This window comes from Caloenas nicobarica, chromosome 27 (assembly GCF_036013445.1).
Source record: "Caloenas nicobarica isolate bCalNic1 chromosome 27, bCalNic1.hap1, whole genome shotgun sequence".
NCBI classification, from domain to species: domain Eukaryota; kingdom Metazoa; phylum Chordata; class Aves; order Columbiformes; family Columbidae; genus Caloenas; species Caloenas nicobarica.
The window spans coordinates 4564756-4589763 of NC_088271.1; the positions used below are offsets into that span (position 1 = coordinate 4564756).

The following is a 25008-nucleotide window of genomic DNA, read 5'->3' on the forward strand; positions in this document are numbered from 1 at the left end:
TGGGAGCAAAAGCACAGGGTGGAAACGTACCCATTTGCAGTTTGTACCGCTCTTGGATACATCCCCGACTTGCCTTGTAATTCAGTAGAAATGAAACATTTTTTTTTAAAAGGAGGACTGTCAGTTACCACCTTCCTTCCCAAGCAACAGCACACACCAGCTCAGTGAAAACTGATTGTACCGATACAACCATCGCATCAGGGTTATAAAAGGAGGAAAAAGAGACAACTTGGGGACGCGAAACCCCATTTCTGGTACCGAGTCTTGCACGGTAACAGAAAACTGGAAAAAGCCACCAGCAAATCTTAAGAATTTTGCGTGGAATCCAGCGGGAATCTGCGCCGCGATCCTTTGCATTTTATCACATCCCAGCACAGACAACGAAAAGAAGCGAGCAACGGGATTTCAAATGTAAAGGCGATACAAAATACCATAATTAAGTTCAAAAATTAAGTATCTTTATTTTACAGTTTTAGAAAATTTGTACAGTTTTAAGCTAAAACAGGCTAAAGGAAAGTAAATTCCAGTGTTTTTTAAAAGCAAAACAGAAGGAAAAAAGAAAAACAAACGAAACACTGCAATTTCAGTTGACCAGTCATTTTCAAATTTGTTTTCTTTCACCTGAAATAGGCGTGAATACTCCAGGGAAAGTTCACTTCGCAAAAACTCTTGAGAAATTTCTCATCTTTTGTCCTAAGATTCTGTTCGCTCCCCCCCGTTAATTTTGAAACAGGATTTTCCCCACATTACATCCCAGAAGGAAGCAGCAAATCGGCACTTGGCCACTGCAGACGCTCTGTATTACAATGTATTTACATGTAGAAAAATAGATATATTACGATAAGCCGTGCGATCGGATCCGAGGCCGATATCGAAACCATGAAGAGCTTTATAGACACCGGGTGGAAAGAACCCACCGGCCTGAACTGAAAACGCGAGTATTACAGTAAGACTTAGTGTTCTGGAAAACCAGAAATGTTTACCAAAAATGCCTTTTTCTACATGGAAACGACGTTGCTTTTTCTCTCGGTCTTTGCTCTGGCTCTATCCTGTTGTCAGCACAGGAAGAGATCAGTAAGGTGGCATGTTCGGTTCTTTGTTATTACTTGCAAACAATAGCGACCAAAAAATCATACTTGTACCATAGATATGATACTGATATCCTAGATAGAAGTCACAAAATTATGATTTTTCTATCCTTGTAGGTACCACGCACCGATTTTGCAAGTTATCACCCGGCAAATACTAAACGTATGGGCTGTGAAAGGGGAGAGTTGCCCTCTGCACAAAATTGGGTGCAAATTCAGCAACCCGGTGAACTAAAACTATGAAACTAATATCTGTAGCATCTGTGATTAGCTGACAACGTAAATGGATGCAAGGTAAAAATCAAGGGATGGGAGAAGGATATTGATTTTATCAGCATTTTCACACCAGTCGCCCCACACTGGCCAACACTTGCAGCTTGTTGGTTTTTTTAATGAAGGGGCCAAAGTGCATAGAAGATCTTAAACCAGCAAAAATACATCTTAGGTTTTGGTTCACAAGAAAATCCTTCCTTCAGCACCGTATGAAACGAGCTTAAAAAGTTTATTCCTCCTGCGTAACCATGCGGAGTTAAACGTCGCGAGCGCTAAAATTAACGACCCGTAGAGTTGTTCATGACACCAGCCTATGCACTATTGTTTCAATATTACAAAGTCCTTCCGCAAAGCCATCAGACATTTAAAGTTGTTCTACTTCTGGTCCCTCCCAAGAATAAACCTCCTCGCTAAAAGCCGCTGCTATTGAGCACCCAAGAAACAAGTGTTAAGCAAACAGGTGTCGTCGCATAAATCCTCTTTATACTGCTCCACGTTTTCAGCTCCAGCCTCCCGTCTGATCCACGTACAAAGCACCAATAATTCCGTTCTAGTAAAGTAACGCCAACAGATTTCCAACGGGACTCGGCATCGCTGGGATGTTCCCAGAGCCCCAGTTCCTCCAGCACCAGCTGGACGGAGAAACTCAAGGAAAATGCTTAAAAATAACAAGCGGCCCATCTACGGTGAGGGCTGCAAATCCGCATTTTCCTTCAAACAGTGAGTTTTGCTTTCATGTGTTACCAGGCTGAAAGTACTGGAGCTCATACGTAACGTCGGTGACTTCTAGGATCAAAAAGCCTAAATTTTAGCGTTCAAACGGGCCCCGTGATGGAGGGAACGCGCGACCCGGGCGCCGGGCCGGGCCGTGGTGAGCGGTTCCCGGTTGCTTTTCAGGCAGCACCGAGAGGGGCCAAGGAAACCAAGATTTCTCTTTGCTCTGCCACCAGCTGCGCCGGCTCTGGGAAAGGTTAAGGACCAAAAGGTTGTTGGAGAGGACAAGCGACAAAGTGGGGGCTGAAGACAAACAGCCCACAGCCACCAGCACGTGCAGCCCCCATTGCCATTAACTGCTAATTAGAGAGAAACGAGACAATCTCCCCACTCGGGCTTGGTGCCACATCACGGCCCGGGGGAACGGCTGTGACACCCCTTTTTTTTTTTTTTTTTTTTTTTTTTTTTTTTGAGATCTCCCTTGTCAGCGATGAAAAAAAGATTCTGACCCAAACCAGATTGAACTGCACCACTGTTTTGTGTTCTTTTTGTCGAACTAAACCCGAACCACGGTTTTGAAGTTTTTATTCGACCTGAAGTGGGACAACTTCAGTCAGAGAAAAAAAAAAAAAAAGAAAAAAGAAAACAAAAATAAAGGAAATAAACCCACAACACTGGTGGTTTCTTGCTGTGGAAAATGGGTTTGAATGACTCTGCTCCCCCCAGACGTCACCAGGTTCCCCATCCACGCTTGGATCCACAGCAGAGGAGCAGGTTGCCAGCGTTTTCCTGAATACAGCTACACTTTTAAGATTAAAAAAGCCATTTCTATCCTTCACAAACTCCTGGCTCAGACCCCCCGCAGTGCTGGGCCAGCTCTGGGTCCTCAGCACAGGACACACATGGACCTGCTGGAGAGGGGCCAGAGGAGCCCCAGAAATGACCCGAGGCTGGAACAGCTCTGCTGGGAGGACAGGCTGAGAGAGTTGGGGGGTTCAGCTGCAGAAGAGAAGCTCTGGGGAGACCTTAGTGCGGCCTTTCTGTACTTAAAAGGGGCCCATAAGAAATAGGGACAGACTTTTGAGCAGGGCCTGTTGCGATAGGACAAAGGGTGATGGTTTAAACTAAAGGAGGGAGATTCAGGCCGGACACGAGGAAGGAATTGTTGGCCCTGAGGGTGGTGAGAGCCTGGCCCAGGTTCCCAGAGAGGTGGTGGCTGAACCATCCCTGGAGACATCCCAGGCCAGGCTGGACGGGGCTCTGAGCAACCTGAGCTGGTGCAGATGTCCCTGCTCATGGCAGGGGAGGTGGAACTAGATGAGCTTTAAGGTCCCTTCAACCCAAACCGTTCTATGATTCCACTAAAAGCTGGTTATCTGCCACTGCAGGGCATCCTACCAGCTCAGCCACTGATTGTCTTTAGGAGCTACAATGCGCTTATTTATTTTGAGCCCTCCTCTCTGCCTATTTTCAGCTAATCAATGTTCAATATAAACGCCCAAAGAAAGTTCACAACACACGGGGCGCGTGTGTCAGCAATTCTCAACCCAAAATTTCTGGCCTACAAATCATCTCAAAGATTTCCGAGATAAAGCCCTGGGTGAAGTTTGCCACCTGGAGCTCAACTTGCATGTCAACATGCAGAAAGATGTTGCGAGAAACCTGCTAAACTTGATTCCGCCTTCAGCTGAAGAAGGTGGCTCCAAATGATCGCAGGAGCATCCATGCTTGTGACCCTCGGCTACCAGCACATCAACAGGACCAAAATTGCAATATTGCCAACAGCTGCTGGGAAAACAGAACCCAAATCAAGGCAGAAAGTCAAGCCTAGTCTACTAGTTTCTGAAATTATAGATGATTCTGCACAATATACTAGTTCCCAATTCCAGAAAAACCAATGTAAGCACATGATTCATCATCTATCACTAATCTGCAGGTGGCAAAACCTCATCGTTACTCCACATAATGGGAATATTTACCTGCCAAACTGGAGGAGGGGAAAGCAAAGGTGGAACCTGGACAGAATTTCAGCATTTCAGATTTTTGGCTATTTATCATACACGCCCTTAGGTTTTCTCTTTGGAGTAGCAGTTTTGCACCTCCCTGGAGTAAACTCTTCCACTGCCCTTCCTTTTTAGATTATTTTAACGTTGGCACAGACCTTAAACTGAAAAGCCAAAGAGCTCGTTAGTGCGAATTATCATCATGTCTGGTTAAAATACCCAAAGATTCGACTTCCCTTGTTACTGATGTTTTCCAGACCTCTGATCATAGTTCCTGTTCTCTGGACTTAATAATAATAATAATAATAATAATATACTCATTCTCCTGAAGACGCAGCCCTTACAGAGATTTTATTTTAAAACATTGGAGATTATATTCGTCATGGAAAAAGGCACCATTTCTACAGGCTTTGGACAAATATTTGGGTCCGCTGGTATATCTATAATTTAAGCGCTTACTTGTGTCAAAATGCACTCGTTGCACATTCCTGCTCAGTCAGTTATTCACCCATGAACAGACTATAAATAACACGCCAAATGATGAAAGCTTATACAAAATATTGGTTTGCTAATTGATAATTAAAGCTGCCATTAAAAAGAAATATTACAGGGCTAAACAGCCAGTGTAGTGCAAGAAAACAGAATATTCGTACTGCCCAACCATGAAGCTAAAGAGAAAAGAACAAAAGTGCAGGATCTTGCACTAAAATAGCTGCACGTCAGCATTTACTTCTAGGTTTACCAAACACCCAATTATTATTATTTTTGTTTTAATTGTCTAGCCAGGAAAAGTTCTACAAACTGTAGATGTGCAGGAGACACTGAGCGTATGTGTGGACCCAAATATTGTGTTTTGAAAGAGCTTTCAAAGCAAAAAACCTACAGGAGAACATGATTTGTGGTTAAATAAAAAACTACCTTTAAATTCTCCGAGTCTCCCATTGCCCATCAGACACCGCAGAACAAAGTAGGTGAATATACAACGTCTCCCAAACACTGTATTAATCCATTAATTAATGCAGCCGCGTTCTTAAAGCTCCAAATTGTATTATTCCAGTATTTTTTTTTTACAAGCTAATTTCTTTCTGGCTCCGCACTCAGAGCAACGAGCCGTGGATGCAAACCCCAAACCTGAAACACAGACACATCATATAAAAAGTTCAAGAAATCCGCTATAGTTTATATAAAAGGAGGAAAAACTGAAACCAACAGCTTTCTGAATGAAGCCGTTAGACGCGGTAAGAAAATACGCTGCGCTGCAGATTTTTCTGTCTCCTGGCATTTGTCCGAGTTCAGCGCAAACATTAAATATTTTCACAAGTATAATTCTTACATATGTGGACGTGCTATTTTTTACTGCCGCTGCTAAAACCAGAATATATTTTTAAGATTTTTTTTCCTGTTTCCTTTTTATAGGCTTCATTTAAAATGCTCTTCATTTGCGACAAGAATAAAAAATAAAACCCAAATGAAAAGCGAGTTTGGGATAGTTCTCCCGTACTCATCGTCTCAGTATAAGTCTTTCGGGCCACATTCTCCCTTCGGATGCATTTGTCCAACCCTTCAGGACACGGTCAAAACCAAACATTGATATTTAGTAATTGCAGACCCAGGGAAGAATCCGATCCTCGCTTCTGTGAGCCAAAGAGGGTTTTTTAGTGGGTTGTTTGGGGTTTTTTTTTAACTCAAAAAAGTGCTTCCCCTGAACACAAACAAGTTTTCGGAAACCTTATTATTCAGGTTTTATAGAAACTAAAGGCTCAGTGTGTGAAAGATGTAAACAAGAAGCGCATCAACACTCATTTAACATGAGCGTTTCATTACTTGAAGCAGTTTAACTCCAGTTTGGGGTGGGATGTGGATCTGCAATCATCAAATAAAACCAGAATCGGCTACACTGAACGCAGCTTCACATTTTTCTGTACAACATGGAGTTTTACATTGAGCTGGTCAGGGCGGTTTTTGGGGAAAAGACACAAAAACGCACAGACTTGGGTTTTTTTGCTGGAAGGGATTGAACTGCCCAGGATCAGGGTCCGAACAGTCGCAGCCAAACTGGTGCACCAGGGTCACCCCGTTTGTACAGTACTGGAAGAGCCAGAGTATGAAACGCGTTGCCAGTTCATACACTTCACCTGGAGATATTGCATTGAGAAGCTATTGGTGTGGTTTTTTTTTTTTTTTTTTTTTTTCCTGCATTGATCTTTGTCGTTTAAAATTAAAAATTCACTTAAAAATAGATGGAAAAGCCCCAGAAACGTGAGGTGAAGCACACGCTCCGAGCAGATCCATCTAGGATGTAACGTGAACAAATCGACTGTTAAATGCCTACAAGTGTTAGGAATTCTTCTATTTTAATTGAGTTATAAACAATTTGAGAAATAAACTGTTTCCTAACCCATGATATATGAGAAGAAATGCTAAAATACACTTTCGAGTAGACAATAAAAGTTAATGCTTCATCACCAGAAAGCTACTGGCTTTGATTATACAAAAAACTATTCCAAATAACATGACCGAAACATAATCAAGGCAGAAAAACTTCGAGTGAGTCTCCAAACTTGTTTTCTTGCTGTTTGTCAAGTTCATTATTTAAACACAAGATTGTTTTCTTAATTTAATATACATACTTACACAATGGCTTAAATTAAGGCATAATCCAGCTGGCTGAAGTTTTCAGTAAAATGTCTCTGTTGCTTTTCATTAGTAATAATTGGTTCAGATTGCTGCTGGAAAAAGTCCATTAAAGAGGAGTTTTAAACCCAGATCTCTTTAGCACTACCATCTTCCTTTGGGGTGATTTGTAAATTAAATGTAGCGCAGACCTTTGGACTCGGGAAGCCTTTCAAGAAACTCACCATTAAATCAATTTAGCAGACAGGGCTGGAGGCTTCGAGCAGGAGCTGGTAAAACTCCAAAGCCACGGGCGGTTTTACAAACAGCCTTTCGGGTTCTAGAGCAAGAATCCGATCCATTCCAGGTTAAACAGAGAAAAACATGAGTTATCATCCCAAAAGCACAGGGCAAACTTTCAAAAGACCCAGACAAAAGGACAACGGCTGATATTTAACACACAGACATTAAAATAACACAACTCAACGTGCCAACTGAAAACTCTTCGTTTAAAAGCATTTTGCCTCTGATCGCGTATGCTGTGGTGATAGTTTTGTAAATGACATTTCGGGCTCTCCAATACTCCGAAGAGTATTTCTTCTGTGCAATTTGGAATCATATTCTAGGATCCCAGAATACTTCCATTTTCTCTTTCAGTTTTAATGTGAAGTGTTTGAGGCTTTCTGGCATTGCAATTTAAGTGAAGAAGAGATCCCTTTATAAAGCCAAATGTTCTTAGATGGAATCAATAAATAAGATGCAAATCACGCCACCCGTCTGTGTACTAAAGTTGATGCACAAAAGACTCAATCATGTTAGACAGGAAAACACACAATTTCAGGAACATAAAGTAAGACCAGCTGCACCCCAAAGAATCTGAAACTCACAAATTTAGACCTTCACAACGTCACGGAGCAAGAGGTGCAATAATCAGGTAGATCACAGCCTGATCCAGACCCTGCCAGGCCAAGCTTTGGCTGCTCCTGGGACACGGACAAACCACGACTGAGGCAGCTGACGAGTTACTGAGCAGCAAGTAGCTTCAAATCCTAACTGACTACAGCACCATATGTGCTCCCTTGGGCAAGAAAACACCAGATTATTTCCTTCAGAATTAGGAATTGCAGTTGTATTCCTGAAACGAATAACAAGCAGAAGCTCAAAACCCCAAACATGATCTTTTACTGCTTTACTTTAAAATTTTCCTGATAAAAATATTGCCTATTAAGCTTAGTATAGTGCTACTACCTATTTGGCTTGTATTTTATTTCTAAAACATTAAACATTCTTAATATGCTTTTGCTTCCAGACAGTGTCCTGTGACCAACACTGTTTATTTTCAGACAACAGCCCCTAGAGTTCATACGAGTGCTTAGAAAGTTTCCTGTAGCTCCATTTTTTAAACTAGACTAGTAGCCAACCCAGGGACCTGGAAGTAAAAACAAAGACAAAAAGGGTTAAAGAGATGCATTTAATGCACCATGGTGGTATAAATCCTTTCAGAGGCTGGTAATTTAACCATCCTCTGCATTTCCTGAATGTCAGTTTATACTAAAGCATTCCCTTGTATCAATGGCTTTGACAAGTAGGGAAAAGTAAAGTATAATAAAAAGAGACAATAGGGAAAGTGCTAAAAAAAAAAAAAAAACAACCCTATTGTGTTTCTCTCAGCGAAGCATTGTAGCAGAGTTGTTCAATGCTTTTCCTCCACGTTAACCTACGCTATGCTAAAGCAGCAAATACCCACATGAGCACAGAGTACTGTGTAAATAAAGACTCTTAATACTAGCCCGGTATAATGAAAATGGAACGGTCAAAGGCATTCGTTAATAAAATGATCACTGAAATCCGTACATCAGAACCCTCGTAGAGCACCATATTTCAGAAGGATGTTTGAAGTGTGTAGCTGTACCGAAGCTGGAGGCAGCACATTCGTTGTTGGATTTGATGATCAGACTCCCCGTGAGGTTCCTCACTGAACGCAAACACTACTAAACCAGTCCTAAATACATACTGGTTTTACATGGATATGTTTGTGATGGGAAAGGAGGAGTTCTTATCGTATCGTTTATTCCGGATGGTTTTGCTCTGCACTTAGGCATTTGTTTTCGGCGTCGTCCTTATTCTGCCAAGCTGGTTCCTCGCTCGGTGCGATAGGAATTTCGGACTGGTCCGTGTTTGCGTTGGTATCGGCCGGTTCCTCCGTGGCCGTGGTGGGGCCGTGCAGCTCCTCCACGTGCAGGGTGGGGTTAGTGACCTGCTCGGTGTCCGGCGGGGGGACCGGGACGCTGCCGCTCTCTTTGGGGAGCTCGGGGCAGCTGACGGGCGCGATCACCAGGGGAGGCTGAGGTAGGTCCTTCTGCAAAGGGAAAATCACAGTCAATGACGGAAAGCAAGAATTACCGTGTTGTTATCAGGAGTGATGGTCATACAGGGAGAAGATTAAAGGTCCATCATCTCCGTTATCATTCTCCAGTAACGCACACACGCAGACAGTTATCCTGTCTTTGTGTTCTACAGCACACAAGGGGATTTTTCTTCTAGAAACATGTTTAATTCCTTTCTGCCTCATTCTCCTTGCTGATTTCAGATGTGCTCTGCTCTTTACGCAGGAACAAACGGCGCTTCAGCCCCTTGTCATTCTCTGGTTTTGCCCACCTCTGCTATCAATGTACAACTGGCAACATCACATTTCAGATGATCTCAAATACTTTTCCAACAGTTAAACTCTGTTCTCTAGGGGAAAGTTGTGAAGGTTACCACAAATAGTCGAATAACAAAATAAAACTCACTAGGGGGAACCTGCAGCTTGACAGATTTGCCCTTGAAGTAATTATTCAAAATCTATAATAATGCATCATGATAGAAATTATTCCTTTTGAAATAAAATCAGTTTCACTTCTACCACAGTGAAACAAAGTGATAACTTAGTATATTGAACTTGATTTCTACCTTCATAAGCAGTAGGCTATGCAAAAATACAAAGAAAAAGATTTTATGGATATATTTAATATACTGTTATAAAACATGATGTTAATATTAATAACACCACCACCATGAGTTTCAACAGAGATCAATCCAGTAAAACTATGGCAGAATCAAGAAGGACAGGCAAGGTCTACTTTACTTTTCAACAGCCAGTTTAAGTGGCCATAAATCTTATAAAAAGAAAACCTCACTGAAGGAAAGAAGTAGATTAAAAAGCAAACATTCAAGCAAAACAAAAATCTTTGGTTTTGTTTGATAATACTGCAATGTTTTACTCAACTTTAGTTAGGTTTTTATAACATTAGTATTTCTCGAAGACACTCATATCAAACTGGTATTCACCGCAAAGCCGCTGCCCGTCCAGAACATGCCCAGCTCCTTTCTCCACAGAGCCACGGCGAAGCTGGTGAGCAGAGTGCAGGGCACCAGGTAGAGGAGGGCGGGCTGGCCCATCTGCATCAGCGCCAAGGCCACGAAGGTCACGAGCAGCCCTATGCCATACGCTGGAGGGGAAAAACCAACAAAACACAGTTATTCAGATAGAGCTCTGCTCAAGAACAACTAAATCCAGTTGGCGGCCGGTCACGAGTGGTGTCCCCAGGTCTCAGTTCTGTTTAATCTCTTTATCAATGGTCTGGACGAGGGGATCAAGTGCACCCTCAGTGAGTTCAGAGATGCCACCAAGTTGGGTGGAGTGTTGATCTGCTGGAGGGCAGGAGGCTCTACAGAGGGATCTGGACTGGCTGGATCGATGGGCTGAGGCCAATTGTCTGAGGTTCAACAAGGCCAAGTGCCGGGTCCTGCACTTGGGTCACAACAGCCCCATGAACGCTGCAGGCTGGGGAAGAGCGGCTGGAAAGTGCCTGGAGGAAAAGGACCTGGGGGTGTTGAACATGAGCCAGCGTGTGCCCAGGTGGCCAAAAAGGCCAACGGCATCCTGGCTTGTATCAGGAACAGTGCGGCCAGCAGGACTGGAGAAGCAATTGTGCCACTGCACTGGGTGCTGGTGAGGCCAAACCTTGAATATTGTGTTCAGTTTTGGGCCCCTCATCATAAGAAGGACATTGAGGGACTAGAGAGAGTGAAGAGGAGGGAACGGAGCTGGTGAGGGGCTGGAGCACAAGTGTGATGGGAGCGGCTGAGGGAGCTGGGGGTTCAGCCTGGAGAACAGGAGCTGAGGGGAGACCTGATCTCTGCAACTAAGCTGGTGTAAAGATAGTGTAGATCTAAGGGTTATAGTGAGACCAACTGTGGCATCGAGAATCTCCCTTTATATAAGGTAGCTCAGGAAAATGACACCAGAGAACACGGTGATGGAATGTCTAGCCTCGAAAGTACTTTGCTAAAATATTTCTGTTTAATAACAAAAGGAGGAGAAGAATTGAAAACCAAACCAAAACAGATGATGAAATACGCGATCAATGGTACGCTTTTAAAGGGAGCAATTCCTGTAGGTGAGGTTTGCAGGTGTCACACATACCTATTGTGCAGGCTACAAAATAGACTCTGGATGACTGCACCTGGATATCGAATCTATGACAATAGGCTACCAGTAAGCCTAGGAAAGGAAAGAGCAATTACAACAGGCTTTCAAATACATTAGGAGATACAAACCTATCAAATTATCTAGGAACTTCTATGATTTTTTTTCCAACACTTACTTGGGCATCCCAGTGTTTAAATACTCTGACAGCATCATTCAAGAGGCTGCACAAAAAGTTATATGATAACACAAGCCCAGTACAACAGAAGCACTCTAATAAAAATTTAACATCAAATACACATGTCCTAGATACAAAATGTCATCCCTTCCCTGATAAACAGTTGTAAAAATACGGTGTTCACACCAAGAACAAGGGTAAGTTCATCCCTTTCAGCTCCTTGTAAAGACAGCAGGAATTTATGGTTAGTGACTCCGCCTTTTACAGTTTGGGGAAGGGACACAGACGGGGATGACACAGTTTGTATTTCCCAAAATGCAAGAAAAAAAGTCAACCAATTATTTCCAGAAGAAATCTGAAAGCCAGAAAGATGCACACTCGTTTTCACCTGCTGCGGTGCCAGAGATGCTTCTATATACAATCTGAAGTCAAACTGGAGAGAGGGTGGTAAAACACTGGATGTTGTGCGACTAACAAAAATATGAAGTTTAGACCGGTCAGTTATGTGTGTAAACGGACAAATAATTTCCTCTACCACCACACTATCAAAGATGTTTTATACTATTAAATTAATTGCTAAATCAGCTCTTGAGATTTCCCTACATTTCTTGACATCACTGAATGTGAAACTGAGCGATAAGGTTAATGTTCATTTAATTTCTTATGGAAAAAGTGAACAGTGCAAGAAAAAAAAAGAACATAAAAGGCATATACTAATATGACAGTGCAACAAGTAAAATTCTGAACGCACTAAACAAGAAATACCTGGAACTAAAATGTCTCCAAAGCCCAGGAGAGAAAAAGGCCTGTCGCACAGCGCCAGGGGCGAGGAGTTCAGCCGCGGAACCTTCAGGACCATCGGGAGCTTGGAATGAGAGACATGCCTTTTATTTTTATAAATATTTTAACTTTTAATTGTTCATTTTATAAATATTTCAGCTGTTTTCTCTACATACTGACACCATCTACCAGAACTTGTTTCTGTTGTACTGAAACTGCGGACTTCAGATAGAGCGCATGTATCTTTTGTTACGTTATAGATGCTTATGTTTGAAATATTTTATATTAGCGACAACTAACAAAATGTGTTTAAGATAGGAGTGATGAAATACTTTCTAAAAACAAAGAGCCAAGACAACTCTGCGTGACAGACACCTCAAAACACTATATTAATTTCAAAGTCCTCACGTGCAACAGGGCAGCAACTCTGCTTTAATGGCAGGAATGTAAAAAATTTAAGTCGCCACATGCATAAGAAATAACCATTTATATTTCATTCTTCTAGTTGCAACAGAAGTCTGAAAAGAGTAAAGACTTGAATACTTTTTAAAAGTAATTTTTCAAATAACTTTAAAGACTCTTTTCCCCCCAAGTGTTCCTATTTATTACATAATTCGCAATGTTGAGGCACAGTACAGCCAGGTTCATTGCAAACATGTTATTCTCCTTAATACAGTACGTTCGAGAAAGTTTAGTTTCTTTTTTTTCTTATATTAGTGCTGGAATAATTTTATCTACTTATACTATCATTATTGTTTTATATAATTCATCCTGTGAATAAAACTGAAACTAAAGGGGTACTAAAGATAATAACATAAGAAGTTAAAGAAATTAGTATGGATTGATAGACTGATCATAGAAGTTTTATCTCTTTAAGTAAAAATGGTGCTTCATTAGCAATAAATCCTATTTACAAGTGTAGTCACACGTTTTTGTGAAGCTGAGCTGACCAGCTTCCTTCCAGTGAAACCCTTTTAAAGATAAAGGACCTAAGTTGTTGTGATGAACCACTAAAAATCTGCTTTCTCCCTTGTGTTTGGTGCAGATTTCCAGAGAGCCCAGGACACCTTATTTCCACATTAAATTATTTTCGGGCTGGCATCTCCACTTCAGCTTTGCGGTCTTTGAATTTTAAAGAAGTCGAAAGTGTAATAGCTGAAAATTAATGCTGTGTTTTCAGCTGACATTCAGTACCTTTTCGTGAGTGGCAGAATCAGACGGCCCTGCAGCCACCTCCACCATGATACTCTCCCCAGTCTAAAGCAAAAAAAAAAAAATTGAGAAAATTGTATATTAGCGCTTCACCCAGCGGGCCTGGAATCATTTAGGAATACACAGAGAAACAGGTTATTACACTTTGTGAGCAGCAGGCACTAGAGAAGTAATTTCCTTACCTTTGTTAGAAAAGGTGTGATAAATACAAAGAATACATCATATACAAAAAGGACCAGGAGGAGCAAGGTACAGCCCTGGAAGAAGAGACAAGATACTTGGTATTTACATACTGTGCTTTAGCAAACAGCAAAGAACTAATAATCAGCAACTTAAAACTATTCAAGGCAAGAACTAACAAGGACTAAAGCAAGTCACCTACCCAAGTGTTTTTCATAATTCCCAAATGTTTTAGATGGAGTAATTTGGTCTCACATGCACCAAGTACAAGAAAGCAATTCTTAGACACAAAATTACATGTTAGTCCCTAAAAATCTTTATCATGCCAAATCGGGAAATGTTCCTGTTTCAATTTGTTAGGAAATATTGAGAGAAATATTTTCTCTGGAGGACACCAGGCACAGCTTGAAACTGTATCCACGTTACTTTGGCCAATCCGTACAGGCGAACAAAATTATAGGTGAGGAGAACTTGAAACAGAGTTTGGAGAGCTGCCTATGGGGCAACTCAATGACTAATATTGATTTTTATCTTAGGATACTGAATAAGTTCTGGAATATTTGAAAAAAAACCAGAATGATGCATCAATTGTGTGTCAAATTTGAAGAAACAAAACCAAAACGCCCCCCAAGTGAGTGTGGGGTGTGTGATTTACGAGCAGTCAAAACTCTACAGAACTTTAAATTACCAAACATAACAATCACATCCCACTTATTGGTCTATTTATACTCAACACATCACTCTCTTCCAAGCTATATATGAACAAAAGCGCATTTCCAAGCCAATGACTCCACTGTAAGTGGCTCCTCTCTTCAACTGTATACAGGCAAACATCTTTTTACATCTGTTTAACTCTCATACCTTAAATGTAGGCAGGCGAATCGTTTTCAACATGTAAAGACAGAAAGCGATCCCTAAAGCATCTTGCAGAACCCAGGCCCACCTAAAGGAAGAGGAGAGTAACGTTTTTGCAGGAAACAGGAAAGCCAGACCAAGCCTCAGCCTCACCAAGGACCTGCTTGGGAGAAAAAACTTTATTAAAAGTACTTGCTTGAAATCAACATTGTTGTCAGTGTGGATTCGCAAATGGAAAGTTGTGCTTGATCAACCTGATAATGTTGTGCAATTAAAGAACTGGTTTGGTGGATGAGGGAAGAGCAGGAGGGATATTTATCTAGATGAAGGTTTTCCATTGAGGATCTCCCATAAGATCCTCCTAGAGAAGCTGATGAAGCGCAGGCTGGATGAGCGTGTTAGACTGAAAACTGTCAGTGGTACCAAAATAAGAAGTTCTGGGGTGCTCTGGCCTGTGTCTGTGTGTACGGCCCCGTGTGCTGAGGGTACAGCTGGGGCTGTTTCTTGATTGCGTTTTCCAAGTCAGGAACAAAAGTACCAAGGCTCTTTACTCTCACTTGCTAGGACCAAAGAGAAGTAGGATTTGAGATACAAACCACTAAGGTTTCCTTAAAATCACTAAGGTCTAGATGCAGATGAGATATTATGGTGCTATAATCAATTCCTGAGCTGATGGAGCTTTGTGCAGGAGGTGCTCAGGTTCACTCCAGCTTTGAGGCAGAAAACGCATTTCTTAGTCCTAAATATCCCAGGATAGAATAGCTCTATAGTATTCTGTACTCCTCAGTCTGACACTTATTGTCCTAAAAAGTGTTTCAAAGTCGATACTTCCTTGATTTATGAGTTCTGTGAGGGAATGACCCACAGCCCTAACGCAGAGCAGACCACGCAAAGGCAACAACGGGCATTCGAGGCACGAGTGCAGTGTCTGTGGGACCGGGAGCAGAAACAAGATGGCATTTCAGTTCCGACATCAAACCCCTGTTAGAGGGGCCAAGAAGATGAACATATCCCGTATATATGGGGAAACTGGAGCATCTGGGAGTAAGGTAAGGGGCAAACAGCAACACCACCACAAACAACCCCCCCCAAACCAACCAACCAACACCAAAATCAACAAAACCCTCTGACAAAAGTGGTAAGAACGTGCTATAATTAGGTACTGTGGCAATACTGGACATAGAGAATTATTTACTCATACCAGAGGAACTAAAGATTTGAGTCTTCACAGCTCTTATTCGCATGCAGACCATCACCTGAAGGAATAAGTCAGACAACTTGTGTCCCACTTTCCACACCACTTCTGAAAAGCTGCCTTAAGCCAAAGAGATCAGAAAAGGGACTGGGACTCAGAGAAATTCAAGCTTAACAAGAGACAGTTTTCTGTAACTTTAACCAACGAGACAAAGTACATAAGGAACAAGTAGGAATTTCTGCCCAAGTCTTTAATTTCTTTCCTTTTGCTCCTAAATTCTGGATAAGTTCAGGCTTCTATGGATGTCAGTGACTTATATTGTAAAGCACATTACAATTTCTAACACAAAAACTAAAATATACACTTACTGATCTTCGTTTCTGAAGATTCCCCAGACTACGCTGACAGAGATACAAAATAGGGCCAAAACCAACATCCGGACCTGTGGACGCTTGTGAAAATAAGGCAAATTGTTGTCTGGGATTCTGAAAATGAAACACACCAAAGCTACAGTTGTCTATGTAGTTACCCTCCTACTTTATAAACATTTTGAAGTACGAAACCACCTTGTAAATCCCACACCTACTCAACCTTATAAATAATTAATTTTGTCCATTAAATATTTAAAAGTTGCCACATACCTACACTTTCCCAAGGGGAATCTTCTTACAAAGGGAGAGAGACAACTGTACAGACCAATGGAGGCAGCCAGGCAGAATATTCCTATGATAACGTAGACTGAGAAAGAAAAAATAGTAAGTCCCAGTAGGATAAGGGGTGCTTTTTTTTCATATCGCAGCTGAATAAAGAACAAAATCAAAAAGTCTGAATGAGAAATAAGGCTTACGTGAGAAATAAGGCTTACATTTCACCAGTGAGAGTGAAATTCAGTGACTTCAAATGATTGTTGATTAGATTTATGCTCTTTCAGTATCTAATTCTAGCTCATTTTACTCAGGTGTACTTTATGCAATAGCTACTTCAACAAATCAAACCCTCTGTTGCCAATATTCTTAAAGTAAGTCATTAAATCATAAGCCTGAAAAGGAATTCGTGGTGAAGTGTTTATCTTCTCATTATGAGTATCAGTGACCATAAGGGAACTCTTGAATTCACTCGGTAGTAAAATGAATTAATATGGACTGGGTGCATCTTTCATAACTTATAAGAGGATGGAAGTCACAGTGCATTAGACTCTTGTGTTTTTTGTCAATCAATTTGATAAGCGGTCAGTAGAAACTTATCTTTATAAAGGTAAAAAAAAAAATAAATTGATCCTGTATCCCACAACTTAACGTCAAACTGAACAATAATAAAAAGATAAGTATAGGTTTGAGGACACCTTTGACAAAAATAAAAGGTGGAAGACATTAAGTCTGTATCTACTTAATAGGCTTTAATATTTGAAAGAAGCTCCATGATCACCTAATGCAACGTCAGTAAAAGCAGGTATAGAAATCTACTCTACTTACAGGGTTTTAAATCTTATTGGAATGAAGAAACATGGCAGAAAGCAGCCATTTCATAACTATTTCCAGAGTAAAAATGTTTCTTAAATGATGGCAGCCTTGTGATATTGAAGATGTATCAATACAAATCCAACTTGAAGAGTACCTAAGTGGTCATAGAAGAAATAAAGGAGGACCAGCATGGAGCAGCACATCACCACAAACACGCAGATCATGATTGGCGTCACGTCAACTGTTTCATCGTCGTGTTTCTCTGCCCCGTCATCACGCTTGTGCTTCATGTACCGCCTGGAAGAGGAACAGGGCTAAAAATCAGTCCATTCCTTCTGCAAGGAAATATGAAAGGGCACCGAACCTCCAGCGAGAACTACATGGGGCTGGAAATGTGACACGACACCAATGTCTGCAGCGATTTCCACTCAGGTCAGCGAACTCCACGTTTTACATGGGTATATGAACATCAGATGGAACACAATGCACAAACCAGTAATTGCTGCTTTAGTTTATCAAGAATACTATTTTTCATCCACTAAGAACTCAGCAGAATCCTGCAAATTACTACAGAATAATTTGCTGACTTCAGAAGAAATCCTGAAGTCAGGTTGTGTATATAAAGCAAAAATGTTAGAAATAAGTGTGGCACAAACGACCCCCACCCTCCAACTCCACTTACTGGCAAAACGTAGCCATAAAACTTCAATAAAAGATTCATAATAAACACAGGGTACATTAACCATCTAATTTTGCACTATACTAGAAAAAACAATTTTTATTTATTTTTTTTTTACAAAATATTTTGATGGTGAATTTTTGCAAAAGTCCAAATAGGAAGCCCATTACTATCCAGTTTTCCTTCTGAGCTTTTCAAATATTTGGCTTTTTGACAAGGCAAAATACTAAAAATCTCTACAAGTAAATTAAACTCTAATAATTTCATAGAGTGACAAAGCCATGACAAGGCTCAGGGCCTTTCAAATGTCACATCAGCATTTTCCCATTCTGGTGACACAGTCTCCAAACCTCAACAGCAGAGCTACCAGGCCACCTGCAGATAAATCCCATGTATTTATTTATTTTTTTTTAATGTGAAAAATACAAGAAAACCAACATGCTACATTTCCAACTACTCACTTTTTCACATCTCTGCTTCCTGCCCAGTAGCCTCCAATTGCAACGGTCCCCACGGCCATGACAAATATAATCACCATGTTATAGTCCAGCACGGGCTCATTCGGTGCGTACATCGCGCCCTTCACCGAGCTGCCGAAACTCTGCAGGGGCAAGTACAAGTTACGAAGAACTTCCAAAAAGCCACCCCAGCAAAGCTTCAGTTATTTAGTTTTCACTAAGCAACCTCAGAATCAAGCTTTATTAGAAATACTTAAGAACAATCTATTAGCTCTGCTATTAGTGACATTTATTTCCAGCACCAAGCTCCATTCTGATTTTATTCTGAGGATGGCAAATAACCTCCTAAGAGAGCTGCTTTTTTTTTTAAAAAAAACCACAGCAATGCAACTTTCATGAGTGTAACTCTCTACAGATTCAAAGCTTTTAAGACAGACTTCAAATAGTGTTGAAGAGTGACTCATTTAAATGAGATAATACAAATCAAAGTATTTAGTATCAAGTTTACCTTGCCAATATCTAACATATCAGTATAGCTGAGCAGAGCCACAGGAATGTCAATTTCTTCGTATTGACTCCTGTTACCCCCAGGAGGAACCTGAAAGACAGTTCAGACCAGGTAAGATTATATTCATTTCTGCAAATATTTCTACTATTTCAAAAGAGTTAAAGTTGCAAGTTCTGTGTCTGTTCATTTGGAAAAATTTCTAGAAAGGAACATAATGAGCAGAAACTGGAGTTCAGAATGTACGCCCAAGTCATTAAACACTGTAACAGCAAAACGCAGCAACCAAGCTTCAAGCAGCATCTTTCACATGTCAGGGTTGTGGTTTTACGACTCATGTGCCTCTAGGATTGACTATGGGGTTCAAAACTGCTGATTTTACAGAACGGGCACTGGTGATGCTCCAGCTCAACCCAAAGCACTCGGTTCACTGTGCTCTGGATCTCACTGAAGGCAGGAGGATGAGTCAGGAAACCAACCTCCTCCTTCTGTTCCAGTATTTCATGATAGAAGATAATTCTGAGCCCTTGACTTGAATGTTACACAGGCTCTAAGCAGCACTCCTCCTACTTCAATGAGACCTGCTCTTGTTTAATTAATCCTTCATTTACATGTATTATTTCTACACGTATCGATGCAATGTACGTACATGCATAAACACACACATATAAAAATTTATTTTAAAGAGGAGCATGAAATACCAGCAATGAGCACTGAAGACAATATCCAACATTAGAGGAGTATCGGCAATACATAAAGACAGAAAGAGACTCACCAGCCTCTCTCTACTGACAATCAGCAGCCCACGAGCTCCATTTATCTGCGCCAGCCTCACTTTCTCATAGAAGGTGCAATTCCCTCGCATCACCATGGGGATTTGGTTATTAAATCCCCCATCAGGTACATCAGATGGAGAACACAAAACAGATGCTGTTTGATCCTGCAGTTGTAGGAGTGACTGAAAAGAAAGAAATTAGTTAAATACATATACATATATATATGTAAAATAAAGTGGTATCAGAAGTCAAGAGCAGAAAACACAGTTTCTAAAGGGTAATTTTGAACTTTCAGGTAATGGAGTGACAGAATATTCTCAGAGAAATGTGAAAGCTGACACATTGCTGCTTTCTCTACTGCACGGGGTCCTGCCTCACTTCACCTGTCATACAGAATTCTGCTGGTAATAAAATTTGGGTTATGATCCGCACTTGCATGTTTTCTTCAGCACTGTGTTCTGAAGGGATGTAGGAGTACAGCGAAGCGTTATCATTGCTGGGGTGGCTGAGACGGTGTAGGGTATAAACAGCAAGAAACACAAGCACAGGCTGAGTTAAAGTACAAAAGCACAGGCAACAAAAATAAACTTCCATTTTAGAACCAACCATACCCAGTTAGCTGAGATTTTGCATCCCAAGCACCCAGATACTGGATTCTAAGCTGCTTCTCTCACTGCTTGTGGTTCAGAGATGTTGCAGACCTGCCCAAATTCCCAAGTTTCAGCCCTCCCGAGACCCAAAGACATCTGCTCCGGGATGTCTGCACAGGAACAGCCCAAAGACACTTCAAGGTTTTAGAAATAACACCAGCAGAAATTGCTCCTTGTGAAATCTTTGCCCAGTTCTATTTGAAAGTCACCTGAGAAGTGCAGTTATCTACCAAATAACTGATTCTTGGTGTGAGCTGTGCTGACACAAGCAGGTCCCATCCCCGCTCTTGCTACGGGTTTGAGAAGCACCAGGGTAAAGTTTTAACCTGAAAAGCTGACACATGTCACACTTTGTGTTAGAAATCCACAGGTATGCGACACAATACCAAATAATTTCTAATACTAAATACCAAATAATTTCTAACACCAATTCCAAATGATTTCTAATACTTTGTATTAGAAATCCACGGGTATGTGATACGATGCCAAATACCCGATTGCTGTTTTAGTAGGGAAAGGTGAGGGTCAAGCTGCCAGTAGCTCCAAGTTTATTCTGAAAATTGCCGTCTCCAACCTGCCTCCTACTTTAGAGACAGGAAAATGTCTCCACACACACTTCCTGGCTGTCCAGGTTCCAGGAAAGCTTATCAGCTCTAATAGAGCAGAACACAAACGTCAAGTGAGCTTGGGTTAGTGCACTGTATCCCCTCGGGTAATAAACTGAACGGCTGGAGTACTGGAGGGAAGGAGAAGGACAAAGAATGTGAAAAAGGGAGAGGTAGAGGGAGAGCCGAGAAAGGAAACAGGGATAGTCAAGGGATACGGCACAAGCAGCCCCAGTGCTCTAGGGAATCACAGAATCATTTCAGCTGGAAGAGACCCTCAGGATCATCGAATACAACCATAACCCAACTCTAGCATTAACCCATGTCCCTGAGAACCTCATTTAAATGCCTTTTAAACCCCTCCAGGGATGGTGACTCCACCACTGCCCCGGGCAGCCTGTTCCAATGCCCGACAACTCTTTCCGTGAAGAATTTTTTCCTCATATCCAACCTCAACCTCCCCTGGTGCAACCTGAGGCCGTTTCCTCTGGTCCTGGCGCTTGTTCCTGGGGAGCAGAGCCCGACCCCCCCTGGCTCCAAGCTCCTTTCAGGCAGGTCAGAGATCAGAAGGTCTCCCCTCAGCTCCTGTTCTCCAGCTGAACCCCCAGCTCCCTCAGCCGCTCCCATCACACTTGTGCTCCAGCCCCTCACCAGCTCCGTTCCCTTCTCTTCACTCTCTCTAGTCCCTCAATGTCCTTCTTATGATGACGGGCCCAAAACTGAACACAGGATTCATGGTGGGAGCAGAATCTGTTCAATGCTTCAGCTTGGGTTCAGTGCAAGTTTTTCTGGACTATACTGGCTCCTGCAGAGCTACTTAAATATGGCCCCAGTGAATTTTTATGAGGCAAAGGCAGCTGCAGGATCTGAGCTGGATTACCTAGGTGATCTGCAGTCGCAATAAACCCACCACGGGTAATTAAGACTTGACTACACACTCATAAGCAACGTTAATAATGCTGTGTAGCACTCAACTGGTAGATTAAGGAATACAATGAACAGAGTATCAGTCCACAATTAATAGCTATGATAAAGAACTAAAGGTCACAGTCCAACATATTTTATAGCAAGGCCATGTGGTATATCTTTTTGTATCATAGAAAAACTCTTTTCCAACCACAGGTTAAGTGCCATTTTCATGTTGTACAAAAGGACAGGTTTTGGTTTGAACCACAAATAGTCATTCCCTCTGCAAGCTGCTTGGAAAGGAATATTCCCACCATAGTGGGTGATCTTAACAGAGAAAAATATTCTCTACATAAAGCAAACAAAGCAGTTCAAATTGCTTCAAATTCTGCTAATCCAAGTTAGAAATCAGAAGTTTCCTCGTAATTTGTAACACATTCTTCTGTCATTGCTTGGCGAGGTACTTACAGCTTTACCCAGATCGTGTGGCAAATGGGCCCACTGGGAATTGAAGAGGATACAATAGTCTTTTCCTTTGCTGCTCCCCTTCTCTGACAGGACATGCACCATCCCGTACTCACAGCACACCTGAAAACACAACAAAAATGTCACTACAGGAATTTTAGGTCACATGAAATCGCCAAAGTGAGATGTGTAACTTGCTGTTGGCTTGCCTGCTTTGTATTTTAAAGAAAAACAAAAGGATTCTACTAAGTTTCAATATCTATGCAGGGAGTACGGTGGAATTTGTTATTATTTCCATCATACTTCAAATAAAGGCTTTGGACACATTAGGCAGATTCACTTCTGCAGCAAATACACCAGTTTAAGGCATTTTCTCGATTGTGATACGCTGTCTGTAGTCTGTTTATTTGGGTAAGCATTCTAACCACATCTAGCCACTTGAAGTTCTCTTTTTAACACAGATATTTTCAGCTTCCCATCCCTACAAAATAATACATAGCAAACATCATAATTTCCTCATTATTTTGGTTATGTCAGACCGTATCAGGCCATTTTCCAGGAATACTGAAAGACCAAGGGGCCAGCACAGGGTCACAGCTCATCACAAGCAAACACTTACTAGAGTTATTCACAATCTTCTCGTTCTTCGCGACGAGCTCTGTTCTTTTACGTATGTCCTCGCTTCCTTCCCTCCGTATAGCGACACAATTTTGTGACTACCAGATATACGCCTCATCTTCCAGCCAAAAAGCCACACCAGAAATGCCTACAATACCATACACAGAACCTGCAAAAGTAAATTTTTCTGTGGAGTTGACGCCGGTGTCTACTTGCGCACCAAGTTCTAGTGGGTATTTACCCAGGCAACCAGAAATCAGGAAGACAATGCAATTGTGGAAGTATGTGCTACTAGTGATGGTTTTATTTAATTAGTGCTGACTTCAGTCTTACATCAACCCAATCAAAATAACTGTAAATCCTCCCTGCCCTCAGAAATGGTTGAAGAAACACAAAGTGTACCACGGGCTCTGCTGTTCTTGCAGTCTAAGGGTTCTGATACAAATACTCCTTCTCATTTCTAAGCGACAAATGGGTCTCTACTGTTGCTTCTCTCTGACAGCGGCGTCTCCTCCTTGCTGGAACAAGACGACACACAGAATTTCATTACAACATCATCCAAGCCACCATTAGTTTCTACAGGACACTTCCATGCTCTGCAAAGCAGCACCAACAGGGTTGCAGGCACCATCTCCACTAATTGTTCTCATATATATATATTTTTTATTCCTTGTAAAATTCAATTATACAGATCCAGACCTATGGTTCTTTTTGAAGGAGAGTCTTGTTATACTTTAATTACTCCTTCAGAGCCTCACAGTATCTTACTGAGCAACTTCACTGTTTCAGTAGTGCTGTCTGGCAACAGACTACAAAAAGATGATGCTGAGAGCAAATGTCAATTATATATGAGCTATTAGATAGGAAAAAACTGACCCCATATTAAATGTAGCATGTATAATACCATATAAACTATATAACTACATAAAATACTATTTTAGCTCAGTGATTTTGGAATCCAGTGCTTAGGAAAACCAGACATTGTTAATGTAACTGGATTCTTGCTATCATCATTTCTGTGTTCCAAGACCATTTGCTTCCTATTGCACAAGGAGGTTTCTCCATTTTATTGGCTTTTAACTGAGAACTCTCAAGAATCCTTACCAGCACTCAGCACTTTGAAATCTGTTTTAAAAAAATAATATCTGAAACACATGCAATAACTGACCTGGCTCTTAACTAGCTGCACATTTTGGTTCTGGTGGAATGCTGCCCATTCGTTAGTGATTCCAGGACACAGGACAAGCAGAGACCATCAGTTCACCCACAGCAGCAGCTTCAGGAAAAAAATCAAATCCAAAAAAACCCCAGACAAAAAACCCAACCCAACTATCTCATCTTTCTGCCAGCCCCCTTCATGTCCTACTGTCCCCTACCCACAAACCCAACTCCTCTGTTCCCATTTTCCCTCCTCTCTCTCTCCTGTCCAGCACCCTTAACCAAAACTGAAGTTATTGACTGAAGATATGTTTAATTGCTCAGATTTAGTTTTCCCCAAGCAAAGAACTTTGTGCCAACCAGACCTGATGAAACCTTGTACCGGAGAGAAACACAACATAATATCCCTAAGCATCAATGCTACTGAATTAGACAGAAAGTTGTGACAGGCTAATCTGTCAACATCTAGTTTAATATTCACAGCCTAAAGAGATTAATGATTTTATAATTACACAGTTACATATACATCTTATACATTTGTTTCTCCAGGCAGCAGCTGAGAAACAAGGTACTAAAGATGACTGGAGGCAGCAGCAAAGGTGCAGCTTAACACTTTTGTACAAAAAATCCACTAAAAGAATCCGTCGTTCTCATTTCTCCCTCTGTATTTCAAACCTTAAACCACAGAAGTGACCCTGCACCTCTAGGAGAGACTCAGGGTAAAAAGATGCTTTTTGAAACACTTCAAAGAATTGTCCTTTAAACAACCGATGTCCACCTTGCCTGGAAGATAAATGATGCCATTCTACTGCATAGCAGCAAAGAAACATCAACTTAAAAATATACAAAAGGCGAAGATTTTTATATTTAGCTCTTTTGTATATAATTGGTCTACAAAAACTCATACATCACCTTTCTCCTTTTTTTTATTATATTAGTGTTTGTGAGATCTGTCCTGAGTGTGCTAGGCCGGTTACACCATTTGTTTCAATGCAAATTAAAGTCACTTGCAAGTTTACGAGATATAAATATTTGTGGAAGAAGGGAGACACTTTTGTGCATATGTGGTGAGCAAGAAATGCGTTTAGCAAAAAACTCCAACTATTTTGCCATGGTGGACTCTTAAACTCATATCTCGGCTATCCAACCATAACACCTAAAACTCC

General features: G+C 41.3%; 1 protein-coding gene across 1 annotated transcript in view; it reads right to left on the reverse strand.

Annotated features, from left to right (window-relative positions):
* Positions 1 to 490: 490 nt before the first annotated feature.
* The window catches only part of SPPL2B (signal peptide peptidase like 2B), a 28572-nt gene continuing 4054 nt past the window's right edge, over positions 491 to 25008 (reverse strand). Inside the window, exons 2-15 of the mRNA XM_065652431.1 lie at positions 22070 to 22189; positions 19440 to 19622; positions 18668 to 18757; positions 18163 to 18302; positions 17177 to 17319; positions 16204 to 16300; positions 15931 to 16047; positions 14374 to 14455; positions 13515 to 13589; positions 13315 to 13377; positions 12106 to 12205; positions 11160 to 11237; positions 10022 to 10182; positions 491 to 9050 (exon numbers count right to left, since the gene is read on the reverse strand). Coding sequence (XP_065508503.1) covers positions 8760 to 9050; positions 10022 to 10182; positions 11160 to 11237; positions 12106 to 12205; positions 13315 to 13377; positions 13515 to 13589; positions 14374 to 14455; positions 15931 to 16047; positions 16204 to 16300; positions 17177 to 17319; positions 18163 to 18302; positions 18668 to 18757; positions 19440 to 19622; positions 22070 to 22189 — 1740 coding nt within the window. The 3' untranslated portion in view covers positions 491 to 8759. The remainder of the gene's footprint in view (positions 9051 to 10021; positions 10183 to 11159; positions 11238 to 12105; positions 12206 to 13314; positions 13378 to 13514; positions 13590 to 14373; positions 14456 to 15930; positions 16048 to 16203; positions 16301 to 17176; positions 17320 to 18162; positions 18303 to 18667; positions 18758 to 19439; positions 19623 to 22069; positions 22190 to 25008) is intronic.